The 16,996-nt window shown below is 39.9% G+C and overlaps 1 protein-coding gene across 1 annotated transcript in view; it reads right to left on the bottom strand.

The window, feature by feature from the left end:
• Positions 1–267: 267 nt before the first annotated feature.
• Positions 268–16,996, bottom strand: part of PDPN (podoplanin) — a 35,049-nt gene continuing 18,320 nt past the window's right edge. Inside the window, exons 2-6 of the mRNA XM_086343787.1 lie at positions 11,490–11,608; positions 9,696–9,864; positions 3,516–3,554; positions 2,864–2,972; positions 268–2,088 (exon numbers count right to left, since the gene is read on the bottom strand). Coding sequence (XP_086199913.1) covers positions 2,082–2,088; positions 2,864–2,972; positions 3,516–3,554; positions 9,696–9,864; positions 11,490–11,608 — 443 coding nt within the window. The 3' untranslated portion in view covers positions 268–2,081. The remainder of the gene's footprint in view (positions 2,089–2,863; positions 2,973–3,515; positions 3,555–9,695; positions 9,865–11,489; positions 11,609–16,996) is intronic.

The raw sequence follows: 16,996 nt of genomic DNA, 5'->3' as shown, positions 1-16,996 counted from the left end.
TGTGACCAGAGTGAGCAAAACTAATCCCAAAGTGCCACTTTTCCTCCCATTCCTCCACTTGACCTTAACTTTCCTACTTTGCCAGAGCCCTGGGCAAAAGGTCCAGTTATATTTCTTCCCCATGGATGTACCTCCTATGACCATTTATAATTCACTCCCAATCAAGCCAAGAGGCAGATGTTTATATAACGTGTAATCTTATCTGGAGATGTACTCAGGGGTGATCCAACCTTGATGGAGATTCCCAATCACAGATCTGACTCACTGTTATACTCAATCATCTGTTTTATTTTAAAACATGTCTACACTGCATTGAGCACAACACAGATGTGACCAGGAAACCCATAGCCCTGTCCCAGCAGGTGATAGGTCCAGTGTATGACTTGGGGTTGACTATTATTTTTCACAGTAAGAAAAAAAAAAGAGAATAAGAAAGAGGAAATTAGCATTATTTCCAACTCCTGTTCAGAAATCTGAGTGATGAAATGGAAGGGTATTTAAGAGATTCATAAAGCATTTCCAAAGCCCATTTTCTCCATCAGCTGATGTTCAAATATTGAACCTGGGATATTGGACTAGCTGGACTTGAGTGACACAAGGGCATACTGTTTCAAATTACATCCACCCATTACTGCAAAAGGTAGGGGAACAGGCCAGGCTTTCTGACTGATAGTCTACTTTTTCCTGTTTTATGGACCTGATGAATTCAGAGGCTATCAGAAATGTATAACCGCAACTGTGACACAGCATCTGCTCAGCGTAAAACCTTTTTGTGTAGGGGAAAGAATTCAGTTGGCCTACGGGAAGAAATGTCCTGGCTGGATGGTGCCCATACAGAATTGTCAATCATGACCCCACTGAAATATGTGGGATCTCGTGAAAATCAGAAACAGCTTCCATTTTAAGATAAAGTCTCAAAATCCAGTTGCCTTTTAAAAATTAGCAGTCCCATTTCCTTCCTCTGAAGCAGAAAGTAAATGCTAGGAAGCCGACAGGTTTTGTTTGTCACAAGCACACGCAGGGTTTGGGGACCACTGCGGCTCAGTCCCTGGAACACCTGAGCCCCTGGCATCACTGGGCCTCCGGGGCTGAGGTCCTCATACTCCAGAACAAAGAAGCCAATAGGGAGGACTTGGGTGATCGGGAAGTGAGAAGGCCACCCCATCAGGTCTGGATCTCTATCATCTGAGGAAAATGGAAGTAAAAAATTTATACTTGTGTACAAGTATACTTGTGTACAAACAAACCTTTGACTCATCAAGTCATCGATGGAGAAGACAGTAGAGTACACCGAGACCCTTGGTGTGAGAAACAAAATGCTTTCCCCAAAGTAAGACTTCTATTTATGATCTAAAATAGATGTCTTTGAAATGCTTTACCTGGACCAGTGAAAGCCAGTTGCTAATTACATATTATACAAGTATAAATTTTCTACTTCATTATCCATACCAAATCAGGCTCTAAAAATGGACGCCATTGGACTGGAATGTGTATGTTTTAACAGATTAGAAACTGCAAAGCACTTATGCCACTAACTGACATAGCTCTATCCCCAAGGACGCCATTGGTATAAATATTTTCAGATTCCTTTGCATTTTAACAATAACAGAGGAGAGTCAAAACAAAGACTAATTACAAAGACAAAAACAAAGACAATTACAGCTTCTGACATTCACTGATTGTGTTGGCCATAAAGTTTGTTCAGATTTTTCTGTAAGATCTTACGGTAAAAACCTTAACAAACTTTTTGGCCAACCCAATCTATTGCCTGTTTAGTTACAAATCAGGTTTAACACAGCTTTGCTCCATTTTCTATGCATTTTGCCTTTTAAATCACACACAAAATTTATATTAAAACAATAGTTTTTTTTTCAAAAGACAAAGGCTTAGAGGAGCACGTCTTATGAATACTCTTTCCTTCGGTTAGTTTTAACGAGTGGAGGGATCACCGTGGATTTTGAGTGTGGTGGTGAAGCAATTCCACGGGTCATCTTCTCCATGTGCTCAGGGACGTCGCAGGGGGGGATGTCGGAAACTCTTTTTTTAAATGTACTGGCAGAACAGCACAATTCTTTAGCACTTTAGGGCCTGTGAAGACAAAGAGAAAGGTGACTGCCACTTCTTTTACTGGCACTGTGCCTACTAACCTGGTGAGTCATTGTTCTGATGGTCCTTCGTCTACATCTTCCAGTTCTGGGTCCTGGGGCTCTTCTCTCCCTGCTCATCCCTCCTCTAGGCCTGATTCTCAGGATCAAATTCAGGCCTGACCTAGGGTCAGGTTCCCGAGCGTTTCCAGACACATAAATCTGCAACTGTATTGCTGCTTATGTCCCTTGACCACCCCCTCCCCGAGTTGTATAACATTTATCCTCTCCCCATTCAGTCATATCTCCCCAACAGAACTAAGAAAATGTTTTCCTCTGGCTATGAATTTGAAATGTTCTGAATTCCTAGGAAATTTTAATGGAGAAATAATTCCTTTCCTTGGGTGCATGGGTGCATGCAGGTCAGGAGTGGAGGGAGGGGCCCCAGCACCAGCGGAATTCCTCATCAGCATAGGGTCCTTGCTCTGGCACTAATGTTCTTCTGAGAACCACCTACCTCTGATGACTGGTAGTAGGGTGATTGGGTATCGTTAAAACTTGGTTGGGTTTTCCTTCAAGTTCACTGAGTTGGAAAATTAAGAGGTCAAATTGTGTCAGATTGCAATGGAAATCAACTGAAGAGCCATCTGGGGTGCTCTCTTTGCTTAGGGAGGTTGGTGGCTTCTGCACATGATCTTTATTTAGAGTGTCTATTAGTTCAAAGGTTGGAAACCACTCCCTTCATTTACCTATCACAAGAGCCTAAGGTTTATACTTACGAGTATCTTCCCATTTTCCGAACAATCACAGAGATGATTCCACCAATGACTGCGATGCCTACTAAGACCCCAACAATGATTCCAACCAGGGTCCCCACTGACAAGCCACCTGAATGAGACAGAAAAAAAAAAAGCAGAGTCCCCAGATTAACAATACAGCACCAATAAGCCACGCCATAGGCCCACCGTAGATAACAAAGGATGCTCTACATTGTTTGTCCTCTATCTATCTAGTAGGTGACTTAGAAGGGGAGAAAAGCTGGGGTTAATCTAATCACGGAAAGATTTCTGGACCTCAAGATATATCAAGAAGCATACCACTCTGACTAAGTGGCTTCACTGTTAATTACTGGGTAGCTTTTGTGTACACACAGCTAATAAATCAGCTCCTATTTCCATTCTTAGGAACCATAAATTGTGATATGACACCATTCTCCACAGCTGTTGTGAAGACTCACTTGTGGTTTGCTTATTTTCAAATACAGGCAATTCCCTTTTCTCTCTTAAGAGATTTGAAACATTTTCAAAAGGTTTTCTGCTCCCAGTTGATTACAATCCAGGAAAGAATGTTAATTCATCACAAAGATTAAAGTTCAAAGAAACCTTCTTAAAAACTCCCGTAAGAATGTTTTGATAACAAAATCTAACCCACCTTTCTGAGTGCTTTTTGGTTTTTCTCCATCTGTTTTCCCTATAAAGAGAGAGTTGCAATGATATAGAATTATTAGGAGTTAATAACTATAATTTAACAATCGGCACAAGATGGATTTACTCTAAGTGGAAGGTAGCAAAACATAAGCAAAGAGGATACTTTCTTAAGTAAATCGGATCAGGGGACTTTTAAGCAGGCTTTGATGTGATCCTGTCTTTAAAACTATTATTTATTGAATTTATGAATGCTTCTTCACACCTATGAGTCCATAGTTTTTTGGTAAACATTACTTTTTTCACCACCCACTGTAGAGAGCAGAGTCAAGGTAACTCGCCCAGGGAGATCTTAAATAAATGGTCAAAGATTTCAGAAGTTAGGGTAACAAAAGAATCCAAGGCTGTTGATCTTTGGTCCAAAGTCAAGATCATGAAAAACTCGCCCGTTGGGAGGAGGTTTATTTTGAAGAAACATCATTTTGAGAGCAAAATGTTTTGAAAGTTGTGGTTAAGACTGCGATATCACCCATCTTATGATATCAATTTCCTTTTCTTTCATAGAAAATCCAGATCTTACAGGGCACTTAAGCTTAATGAGACTACATCCTTTGTGTTTTCAGTTCATTCAGTTCAGTTGCTCAGTCATGTCTGACTCTCTGTGACCCCATGGACTGCAGCACACCAGACTTCCCTGTCCATCACCAACTCCTGGAGCTTGCACAAACTCATGTCCATTGAGTTGGTGATACCATCCAACCATCTCATCCTCTGTTCCCTTCTCCTCCCACCTTCAATCTTTCCCAGCATCAGGGTCTTTTCCAATGAGTCAGTTCTTCGCATCAGGTGGTCAAAGTATTGGGGTTTCAGCTTCAGCTGAAATGAATATTCAGGACTGATTTACTTTAGGATTGACAGGTTTGATCTCCTTTCAGTCCGAGGGACTCTCAAGAGTCTTCTCTGACACCATAGCTCAAAAGCATCAATTCTTCAGTGCTCGCCGTTCTTTATACTCCAATTCTCACAACCATACATGACTACTGGAAAAACCATACCTATGACTAGACAGACTTTTGTTGACAAGGTAATATCTCTGCTTTTTAATATGCTATTTAGGTTGGTCATAGCTTTTCTTCCAAGGAGCAAGTGTCTTTTAATTTCATGGCTGCAGTCTTTTAATTTCATTTGCAGTGATTTTGGAGCCCCCCCAAAATAGTTAGAGAAGGTGATGGCACCCCACTCCAGTACTCTTGCCTGGAAAATCCCATGGATGGAGGAGCCTGGTGGGCTGCAGTCCATGGGGTCGCAAAGAGTCAGATACGACTAAGGGACTTCACTTTCACTTTTCACTTTCATGCATTGGAGAAGGAAATGGCAACCCACTCCAGTGTTCTTGCCTGGAAAATCCCAGGGAAGGGGGAGCCTGGTGGGCTGCCATCTCTGGGGTCGCACAGAGTCAGTCACTGAAGTGTCTTAGCAGCAGCCACAGCAAAAATAGAGTCTCTCACTATTTCCATTTGTTTCCCCATCTATTTGCCATGAAATGATGGAACCAGATGCCATGATCTTAGTGTTCTGAATGTTGAGTTTTAAGCCAACTTTTTCACCCTCTTCTTTCACTTTCATCAAGAGGCTCTTTAATTCTTTTTTGCTTTCTGCCATAAGGTTGGCATCATCTGCATATCTGAGGTTATTGATATTTCTCCCGGCAGTCTTGATTCCAGCTTGTGCTTCATCCAGGCTGGCATTTCTCATGATGTACTTTGCATATAAGTTTAATAAGCAGGGTGACAATATACAGCCTTGATGTACTCCTTTCCGTATTTGGAACCAGTCTGTTGTTTCATGTCTCGTTCTAACTGTTTCTTCTTGACCTGCATACAGATTTCTCAGGAGGTAGGTAAGGTGGTCTGGTATTCCCATCTCTTGAAGAATTTTCCACAGTTTATTGTGATCCACACAGTCAAAGGCTTTGGCATAGTCAATACAGCAGAAGTAGCTGTTTTTCTGGAACTCCCTTTGTATTTATGGCACTATTATTATAGGATTTCTATCTGCAGCTAACTCTAATTTAGTGGTTCAAATGTGAATATTCTTATTTACCTAGCATGTGGATATAAGTTGCTTAACTATGAATACCTCTCTGGAAGTAAGAAATAACATTGTTTTCTTCAGATAATTTTTACACAATTCTATTAAAAAATAAAGGCCTTTTGTTTCTCCCATCAACTTGTTGGTATACTGAGCCCTTCACTCCTCTGGGTGGTAGTTGTTTATAAAGAAAAAGTCGAGAGGCATTAATTTAATGAGACAACAGAGAGATGTGATTTAATCAGGCTCACCCCTAGAATCTTAGCTCATGATTTGCAAAATATCAGATATCCAATACTCTCCTAATCAAAAGTGAAACCAGCCAACCATCAACTCTAAGATGGTTACTTTTTCTAATGGTTGATTTGGAAAGAAAAGAAGTTATCCACTCTGTATCAGGTCCATCTTCCAAAAAAAAAAGACATCCTTTCAAGATGGCCCCAGAGTTGTCATTGTTCAATAGCTAAGTTGTGTCTGATTCTTTAAGACCCCATGGACTGCAGCGTGCCAGTCTCCCCTGTCCTCCACTATCTCTAGGAATTTGCTCAAACTAATGTCCACTGAGTCAAGTGATGCCATCCAACCATCTCATCCTCTGTCATCCCCTTCTCCTCCTGCCCTCAATCTTTCCTAGCATCAGGGTCTGTACCAAAGAGTCAGCTGTTTGCATCAGATGGTCAAAATACTGAAGCTTCAGCAATAGTCCTTCCAATGAATATTCAGGGTTGATATCCTTTAGGATTGACTAGTTTAATCTCTGTGCAGTCCAAGGGACTCTCAAAGTCTTCTCTAACACCACAGTTTGAAAGCATCAATTCTTCAGTTCTCAGCCCTCTTTGTGGTCCAACTCTCACATCCATACATGACTACTGGAAAGACCATAACTTTGACTGCTGCTGCTAAGTCACTTCAGTCGTGTCCGACTCTGTGCGACCTCATAGACGGCAGCCTACCAGGCTCCCCCGTCCCTGGGATTCTCCAGGCAAGAACACTGGACTACATGGATGTTTTTTGGCAAAGTGATATCTCTGCTTTTTAATGTACTGTCTAGGTTTGTTATAGTTTTCCTTCCAAGTAGCAAGTGTCTTTTAACTTCATGGCCCCAGAGTACAGGTCCTTGAACCCATCTCTTCCTGCATGAGCTGAACCCATGGCTCTAGAACATTTACATGAAGCTCAAGCTGATCACACCAACTCAAAAAAGCAGTTGGGAGACTTCTGGGTTTGAGGCCTGCCCAGAACAAAGGTGTCATCCTATCAACTCCCTGAATGTTATACCTGGCTGACAACTACCAGTAGAGGCAGGTCCAACATTTGTTTTTCATGTCTTAACATGGTAGCTCATGACACAACATACTGGGCTCATAACACAACATTATCACCATCAATGACACCATTTTCCACAAAATATATTACCAAAATAAAGTTTGTGGATGATTCATCACTAAATTAAAGTTTACTAGACTTATACTCCCTAAGCCTCTTCCCAATTACACTGACTGTGATCACTCGAATGTATCATGCACATGAACATCATTAAACTTGGGCGTTTGATGGTAAAGGCATTTGCAGTCCTAATAAAATTACCTCTTAAAAAGCCAAGTGTTTGTAATTACATTTTAACTCACATGTGAAAATTTCTTGGAACACTGATGCATGAAGTAGGAATGTGCCGTAAGTCACAGTGTTTGTGAAAGGGTGGGGAAGAAGACAGACAAGAAAGTAATCATGAGTATTTTCCAGGAAATTGAGACATTTTCTTTTTAAGGAATAGGAGAAATATTCTGGTATGATATAAAAAAAATACTCAACTTGGAATGCTCCATTTGCGGCTTGCCATGAATAAGCTGTCAGCTCTTGTTACAAACGATCAATGCTTCTCCAAAATTTTGAAATGTTTCCAATGACTAATTATATTGATTCTTTCCTTGTTTAACCCTATTTAGTTCGCTCTGGTGTTTAATGTCAAGCATTTCTTTAATATCTTAGAGTAACCTTTAGGGATCATTTTCTAAGCATATTATGAAACTTTTCTATCTTTGTAGTAACGTACGCATAATATAAACATTACTATCTTCACCATTTTTAAGTATACTCTTTGATGGTATTATGTACATTTACCTGGTGTGCAACCATCAGCCCCATCCATCTCCACAACTCTTTTTCACCTTGCAAAACTGATACTCTCTACCCATCTCCATTCCCTCCCCGCACCAACCTCTGGCAACCACCATTCTGCTTTCTGTAATTTTGACTACTCTATTTACCTCATCTAAGTGGAATCACAGAGTATTTGTCTTTTGGTGACTGGTTTATTCCATTTAGTCCTCAAGGTTCATCCATGTTATAGCATGTGTGAGAATTTTCTTCTTATTAAAGGCTAACTAATATTCCATTGCATGTATATGACACATTTTGTTTACCCAGTCATCTATTCGTGGACACTTGGGTTGCTTCCATGTTTCAGCTATGGTGTATAATGCTGCTGTGACCATAGGTGTACAAATACAAAGCATTTAAAAAATCTGCAGAAGTGCTTTAGAGTTTTAAAAACCAGATTGGTGATTGGGAATTGTATATCAAACAATAAGGAATAACTTTCTAGGTGTTCAGCTGTGCAACTGGTTTTAGGAATCTTGGGTTCAGGGGAGGTCCTTATGTTTACTTTAATTTAAAGATGAAAACACCTAACTAGGTACATATGATAGGAAATTGCTCAAGTTAGCAAGCATTCATTGCAGTTACTAGATTAGTTCCTTTTCTCTTCCACCCCTATCTACTACAAAAAAAGGCATATTTAAAAAATATCCCAAATAACTGAATTTCTTTCAAGAAAGCTCTGGAAATAGGAAGCTCTTCCTCTTACTAGGTTGTAATGGCAATCATCTTTCCTCACAATCATTAGTGATGGTCTAAACCTCATAATAGTGATGCAGACTCAAAGTTGTCCTTCAGAATTTCTCCCCAAGGTGCGCCTCCATCCACATTGCTGTATATACCAGCTGCAAAGTATAACCCCAAAGCCTGGTAAGACAGGCTTAGAATAGATTCTTGCATCATGTGTACAGATATGAACTCAATGTACAGTAAGATAGTAAATGTTAGCAATGTTATTGCTGTTCAGTCGCTAAGTTGTGTCCAGCTCTTTGTGATCCCATGGACTCCAGCACACCAGGCTCCTTGGTCCTCCACTATCTCCTGGAGTTTGCTCAAATTCACGTCCGTTGAGTTGGTGATCCTATCGAACCATATCATCCTCTCCTGCTCCCTTCTCCTTTTGCCTTCAATCTTTCCCAGCATCAGGGTCTCTTCCAATGAGTTAGCTCCCTGCATCAGGTATTGGGAGCTTCAGCTTCAGCATCAATCTTTCCAATGAATACTCAGGATTTATTTAGTGTTGACTGGTATGATCTCCTCGCAGTCCGAGGGAGTCTTCTCAAGGACCACAATTCAAAAGCATCAATTCTTTGGCATTCAGCCTTCTTTATGGTCTAACTCTCATATCCTTACATGACTACTGGAAAAACCATAGCTTTGACTATACAGACTTTTGTTTAATATGCTATCCAGGTTTGGCATAACTTTCTTTCCAAGGAGCAAGTGTCTTTTAATTTCACTGTAGTCACCATTCATAGTGATTTTGGAGCCTAAGAAAACAAAATCTGTTATTGCTTCCACTTTTCCCCCTTCTATTTGCCAGGAACTGATGGGACTGGATCAGTTTTTTGAATGTTGAGTTTCAATGTTAGGACAGAATCTACTAAGATATACATAGGCTAACTTTTACCCTCTTGGGCGTCAACACAAAGCTTTTTTGTGTAGCATTATATCAGCTTAGGGTCAGCAATATGACACTGGTAGCTATCTCATCTACTTTTGTGGGGGCATTATCACTACCTGTCATTCGAAGTAGAGAGCAGAATTCAACAACCCAGTAAATATGAACTCTGAACCTACTTCACAAAGCTTGGTTCAAAATTAGTGCTTACATTCCAGCGTGTGCCATATTGATGATTATATTTGTCCCTGGATTTTTGGGAATGCACTGATGGTTGTAAAGAAGATCAACCCATACTGGGGTGACTGCTTTTCTTACCCTGGGAGTGACTAGTCGCTGGTACACGGGTAAGGACTGTGGTTGTGCTCCTGGCAGGTGTGCTCCTGGCAGGCGTGCTCTTGGCTGTTGTGCCTTCGGCTGTTGTGCCTTCGGCAGTTGGCAGATCTTCTCTGTGATCATGTGATACATTCTCTGTTCCTGCTGGCATCTATTGGAGATGTAAAAGGAAAAACAGAAATAAAACTTAATATTGTAAAATATATATTCTATCTTATGTCAGAAATGGACTTAAAGGAGCATAAATGTATATGCTATATGATGACATAAATTTAAAGTGGAAACAAGATAACACACACAAGAAACAAGAGTGGAGACAGGAATAAAATCATGTCTACTCCAGAAATAAATCCCAAATGTTGAGCATGCTGACTTCCTGAGGTGTAACTTTTTAGAAAATACTGGGTCACTAGGCATTAATTCTTTTCCTCCCTTGAACGTGAATGGTACTTTTTTTCCTGTAACGTTTACTCAGCACATATTATGTTGTATTATTTTTAATGCTCTTTTTCGCCCAGAGCTTACCATTTGCCATGCCCTCTAAATACATCCTCATTAACACCACAAAAAAACCCTAAGAAGTAAGTTCTATTTTTTTTGTTTATAAGTTATTTTTGGCTGCTTTGGGTCTTCCTTGCTGGGTGTAGGCTTCTCTAGTTGTGACTCGAGGGCTCCAGAATGCGCAGGTTCAGTAGTTGCGGCACATGGGCTCAGTTGCCCCACAGCATGTGGGATCTTAGTTCCCCAACCAGAGACTGAACCCACATCCCCTGCATTGGAAAGCGGATTCTTAACCATTGGACCACCAGGGAAGTTTCAAGAAGTAAATTCTATTATTAGTCCTATTATATGAACAAGGCTTAGAGAGATAAGATAATATGCCCAAGCTCACATAGCCAACAAGCAACAGAACAAGACTTGGAAATGGTTCTGTTGACTCTAAAGTTCATGTTAATATAGCATTCAACAAGCTAATGAGTACAGGCAAAAACAAAAACAAAAACAGATCAGTGGAATTACATCAAGCTTAAAAACTTAGTGCATCAAAGGACACAATCAGCAGAATGAAAAGGCGACCTACGGAATGGAAGAAAATACTCACAATCATCTTATCTGATAAAAGTATATAGAACTCCTATAAAGGAATAACAAAAAAATCTAATAACTTGATTTTAAAAATGGAAAAAGGACTTGAGTAAATCAATCTCCAAATATAGTACACAATGGCCAAAAAACATACAAAAGATACTCAATCACACTAATTATCAGAGAAAAACAAATCAAAAGCACAATGAGATTATCACCTCATACCAGTTAGGATGGCTACTATCAAAAGAACAGAAAATAAATTGGAGCCATTGTGCACTGTTGATGGGGTCGTAGAATGGTTGCAACGTTAGGGAAAACAGAATGGAGGTCCTTAGAAAAATTGAAAATAGAACTAGCATATGATCCAGCAATGCTACTTCTGAGTATAAGCCCAAAAGAATTAAAAGCAGGGTTTGGAAGCTATTTGCACGTCCATGTTCATAGCAGCATTATTCACAATAGGCAAGAGTTGGAAGCAATCCAAATGCATGAAGAAAATGTAATATATACTTACATACAGTGGAATATTATTCAACCTCCAAAGGGAAAATATTCTTACACACGCTACAACATGGATGAACACTGGGGGCATTATGCTCAAGCATACTGAAATAAGCCAGTCTCAAAATATCCCTGCATGTGATCACATGCCTATGAAGCAACTTCCTCTCTTCCTGCTACACTCACCGGAGTTGCCAAGGATTCTTTACTGGCAGCTGGGGTTGTCGTGTAATCTTCCACACCCAGGGTTGTCTTCTCACTTGTCACACCTGTAGTCACATCGTCTTCTGGCCGGACCGTGCTGGCTGAAAAGGGGAGATTGAGTCAGACCTCAAGGTGAAATCATATGGGCAGACCTAACTGGTCAGCTACAATCAGGTTTTTTTTTCATTTCTGTTGGGTATTTTTTCCTTTTTAGGGAGTTTTCATTCTGGCTTAACAAATCATTCTACATATACAGAACAGCCTGGTCATCTCCATTGTAAAAGAAAGGAAGATGGGACTCCAAAAAGGTGAAGCAGTCAGACCCTCACTGGTTCCCACTGAGGCGTGCTGGACAGTGCGGTGTGTGTGCGTGTGTGTGTGTTTACACCTTGACTTTTCTTTCAATAATGAACCTGATTCTTTCTGGTGCCATTTCATATAAAGAATTAATGCATTTAGGTTAATAGAATTTCATATAGACCCAGAAAAATTCTCAATTAGAGTCTGGAAAGATTTCTGAACATATTGATTAGTAGGCTCTCTGTTATAAAGAGTTAAGTAAGTTGGAAAGAGGAAAATAAATATCATATATTAACGCATATATATGGAATCCAGGAAAACGGTACTAATGAACCTATTTGTAGGCAACAGTAGAGACACAGGCATAGAAAACAAACTTGTGGACGTGGTGAGGGAAGGAGAGGATGGGGTGAATTGAGAGAGTAGCATTAACATATATACATTACCATGAAAGTGTCAAACTGTTAGTCACTCCGTGTCCAACTCTGACACGCCATCAACTAGCCTGTCAGGCTCCCCTGTCCGTGGAATTCTCCAAGCAATACTGGAGTGGGTTGCCATTCCCTTCTCCAGGGGATCTTCCCAACCCAGGGATCAAACCCAGGTCTCCTGCATTGCAGGCATTTACTGTCTGAATCACCTGGGAAGCCCCATCCATTACCACATGTATTAATAAAATAGATACCCAGTGGAAATTTTCTGTATGCCTCAGGGAGCTCAACCCAGTGCGCTGTGATAACCCAGAGGGTAGGATGGGGTGGGAGTTGAAAGGAAGGTTCAAGAGCAATGGGACATACGTATACCTATGGCTGATTGATTTTGATGTATGGCAGAAATCAACACAACATTGTAAAGCAATTATCCTCCAATTAAAAATAAATACATTAAAAAAAAAAACTTAAATGAAGTAAAATAAAGCTAGATAGTAAACTTAAAAAAAAAAGGTGATTAGTAGACTCTATCCCAAACCTACTAAATCAGAATGTCCAAAGGCGGGGGTTCCTTCTTGTTAACATCAACCTCGTACTCCATTGAATTTTGAGACTGCTGTCTGCTTGAATGATTAAACTCCCTGGCTCTAACTACAGATCTCATACACACAGACACAGAGATTGACATAGAGTTCAACCTCTTCTTTTACAGTTGGGATCATCATCTACAAGGGAGGATCAGTAAGATGAGAGTGCTGAGATAACTAACAGAACTTTTAGTGCACCCAGAGCTAATCTAAAGAGAGACCTGATGGCCCCTGGCCCTGGCTTTTCTGTATTACCACTGGACGAATGACCCTGTTGTGCCAATGAGAAAGGTTTCCAGAGGAGCAGGGAGTAGGTGGGGGTGGGACCGCAAGTTGAATTCCAGGACGCAGGGAGGACAACTTGAAGTGGGCTTTTCTTCACCCTCTACCACAATGATCGGAGTTTATCCTGACCGAGTAGGAATTCCATCTCAATTCATCAATAACCCTTTTCACAAGTTAAAACAAATCTGACTCATTGGTCATGGGTTCCCTCCCCAGACTCAGAGTGGCTCTGGAAGAAATTTCGTGACTAAATACAGCTGCAAAATAAGTAAGCACACACAGCTCAGGAGCAAGAGGGAGGGGGTGGTTGGAGACTTCTGTGCTTAATTAAAGAGCAGATGTCTGGCCCTTGCCTTAAAACTCCCTCTTTCTCTTGTGCTTAGATAGCTCAGCCAAAGGCACAGCTAATAAATATTTGATCACAGCTTCTTTGCTGATGCACAGAGGAAGGAAGCCTCTAGAGTAAATTCTCTTGTTTCATGAGCCTTCTCTTTGCATTGAGTACTACAGACCTGGTGCTGCCAATCAGTGCTTCCCAAGTGTGTGCATTTTTTTCTCATCTGGGGTGGGGAAAGGCTTTCATTAGTTAGCAACTAACTGATACCTCAGTGCCAGCAAATAGATTGCTCCCTTTCTGGCTGGCTGCTGGGGTGGGAATAGGGGTAGTGATCAGCTCTCATTAAGGATTTAAGATTATGATCTCAGCAAATGTTGAAAGTATTTATCAACTTCAAGGGGAAATATCCCTTTGCCAGGCAAGCAGTCTTTATTAAAAAACTTAGCATTCTATTTTCTTTTCTTCCACTCCAGGTTCAAATACACTTAACAAACCATCCATTTAAAAACATTTTCTGCAGTGTTCAGCAAAATCACTTACCATATGGCATCCTCTAGCTTTAAAAAGCAAAACCAAACCACCCTTGCTTAAAAAAAAATAAGTACAGGACTAAGTTAGTCAAAGTTGAATTCTTTTGTAGAAAGTTCAGTTCATTGAAAGCCTAATGAAAAAAATTCCTTCTTGCTCTTTTCTACCCTTGGCCCACAGAGCCAAGGACTAAAATCGCTCTGAATAGACAAAAGGGCATTTTATGAACGACACTCATGATGAAGAGGCATGTCTTTTGTCTCACCGCCCTGGCATTCTTTTTGCTCCCTGGGAAAGTTGATCTTTAACAAGGGATGTTCACTTGTCCCTCTCATTACTTTGGCTGAAGGCTTTGCGGATGAACTGCTGAGTGTCCAGCCAGCATTTGACATCCTTTTCTCTTGAATGGTGAAATTCAAATCATGTGTTGCTGTCTTTCCTCTCCAATCATTTTCTTCTTCCTAAGACACGTGTGCACATAGTCGACACACACAACTGCTTATGTAAATGCAGTGACGGACCTGCAATAACAGAGTCTGTTCTAGAGCGACGTCCCCTTGTGCTCACACGGAACACCTCCCTGCCACTCCCAGCCTCCCCCAGCCTGTGGGTCAGAACCCGTGGAAATTTTCAACTCTGTCTGTAAGCCATCCACGTGCTTTGGAGTTGGTGTGTACATGTTATTCTTTTAAAAACTACTACTTCTAAGAAGATGATGTGATAAATTGAGTTGATCCTAAGGTGTTTAAGTTTGAGAGCCAATAAGCACTGAAGAGATGTTTATCAGGGATGAAGGTGCTAGTTATGAATCATTTTTTTGGTTGTTTTTTTTTTTAAATTATGAAAGTATGACAACACATTTACAGGAGATATGGAAAATACATAACAAAGCTACATTGTTCTGCATTTTCATATGTATTAAAATTACATATTACAATTATTTTTTAAGTAGATAAATTAAGATTTTTAGTTGGAGCTTCAATATCAAACTCTCAAAACTTAATAGAATGAATAGACAGAAAAGCAGAAGGATATAGTAGACCTGAAAACCACTATGAACCAATTCAACATAATTAAGAGTTATACAATTTTCACACAATAGCAGGATACAAATTCAAGTTCCCATAGACTATAAACCAGGAGACACTGGAAAATATCCAGGTGCATAAAACAAGATGCAAAAATGTCATGGCTTAAAGGTATTGGAATCATTCAGAGTCTGTTCTCTTATCACTGTGGAATTATTTTAGAAATCAGTATCAAAAGATATTTGAAAATAGCCCAGATATTTTCAAATGCAATGTGTCATTTACCAAGAGAGATCTTTGATTTAGCCATTGAAAGCCTCAATAAAGTTAAAACACTGAAAACACACAGGGTGATTACAGAGAAGGAACCATTAAATGATAACTATCAAACTTAGAAATTAACACCAAAGATACTTTAAAAACTTCATGTATTTGGAAATGAAATGTCCACTTTTAAATGATAGGTATATCTAAGAAACCATAATAAGGAAAATTAGAGAATATTTGTATCAGAATAAAAATGAAATGAGAATTTATCAGAATTTGCTGCATGCAGCTGAAGCTGCTGGATATAACTAAATATTAACACAAGTGAATCATTTTTATCTTTGCATCAAAATCTAATAGCCCAAAGAAATCATTCTAGTTTCCATATATTTATGGGATGGCATTTCATTTACAATATTTAGAATTTGATGGAACATTAGTTACACTGTCACTGTGATTGTCTTACAACAGTCCCAAATTCTTGATTAAGCCTTTGGGTAAGTGTTTTTAATTTTTTGGTTTTGTTTACATTTCTCTGATTTGCAGTACTGAGTTGTTCCTTATGTTTGCTGGTTGATGGGAGTGTCTTCTCTTATGATCATTTTTCTTTTATGGTATTCATCTTTAAATAATTTTTAAGTCTTCTTTATGCCTTAAGAATATATTCTTGGATTTCCTTCCCATTTAGGTCACCACAGAGCATTGACTAGGGTTCCCTGTGCTATACTTTAGGTTCTCATTAGTTATCTATTTTATACATAGTAGTGGAGAATCCAGGGACGGGGGAGCCTGGTGGGCCGCCGTCTATGGGTCACACAGAGGCGGACACGACTGAAGCGACTTAGCAGCAGCAGCAGCAGCAGCCTCTTTCCACCTGGTGTCCATACATTTGTTCTATTCATCTGTGTCTCTATTTCTGCTTTGCAAATAGGTTCACCTGTACCATTTTCTAGATTTCACATGTACATGTTAATACGTATGTTTTCTCTTTCTGACTTACTTCACTCTGTATGACAGGGAACTAATATATAACCTTTTATGGCATCCAGTCAATATATTACATGGCTAACTGGTTCATAGCACTCGTCTGGCACCATTAAATTAATCCAGAGGGTGTGGTCTAGTGGTTAAGAATCTACCTGCCAACACAGAGGACTTTTGATCCCCGGTCTGGGAAGATTCCACACGCCGCAGAGCAACTAAGCCTGTGTGCCACGACTACTGAGCCTGCGCTCTACAGCCTGTGCTCCAAAACAAGAGAAGCCACCGCAGTAAGAAGCACACACACTGCAAGGTGAGAGTAGAGTAGCCCCTACTTGCCGCAGCTAGAGAAAGCCTTCACATACCAGTGAAGACTCAGTCCAGTCCAAAGTACATAAAAATAAATTAATTAATCCAGAGAACTGAAATATCAATAGGAAGAAGGAAATGAACAAATGCAACATAAGCTCAAGTCCCATTTTATTTAACAAAATCAGGAAATAAAGCTTATTTCTTTAAGTTTTCTGGGGTAGAATAGAGTGATAAAATTGAGAAAAATATATATTCTTTGGAATAGATGCTGCAATAATTTTTTTAATTAACTGGCATTTGCATATACCTTATAAGTGGCAAGGTCTGCCATTAGTCAAACTGATTAAGCTTGTTTTGTCTCTCTGAATATCATACTTACAAACTCTTTCTCAAGATTATGTAAATATTCATCTACATTTTCTGTAAGTTTTTG

This window comes from Bos grunniens, chromosome 16, assembly GCF_055505025.1.
Source record: "Bos grunniens cultivar Pamir isolate PY7600 chromosome 16, Bosgru_T2T1.0, whole genome shotgun sequence".
Lineage (NCBI taxonomy): Eukaryota > Metazoa > Chordata > Mammalia > Artiodactyla > Bovidae > Bos > Bos grunniens.
The sequence above is the reverse complement of the archived record's forward strand: the minus strand, read 5'-3'. Positions and strand labels throughout refer to the sequence as shown.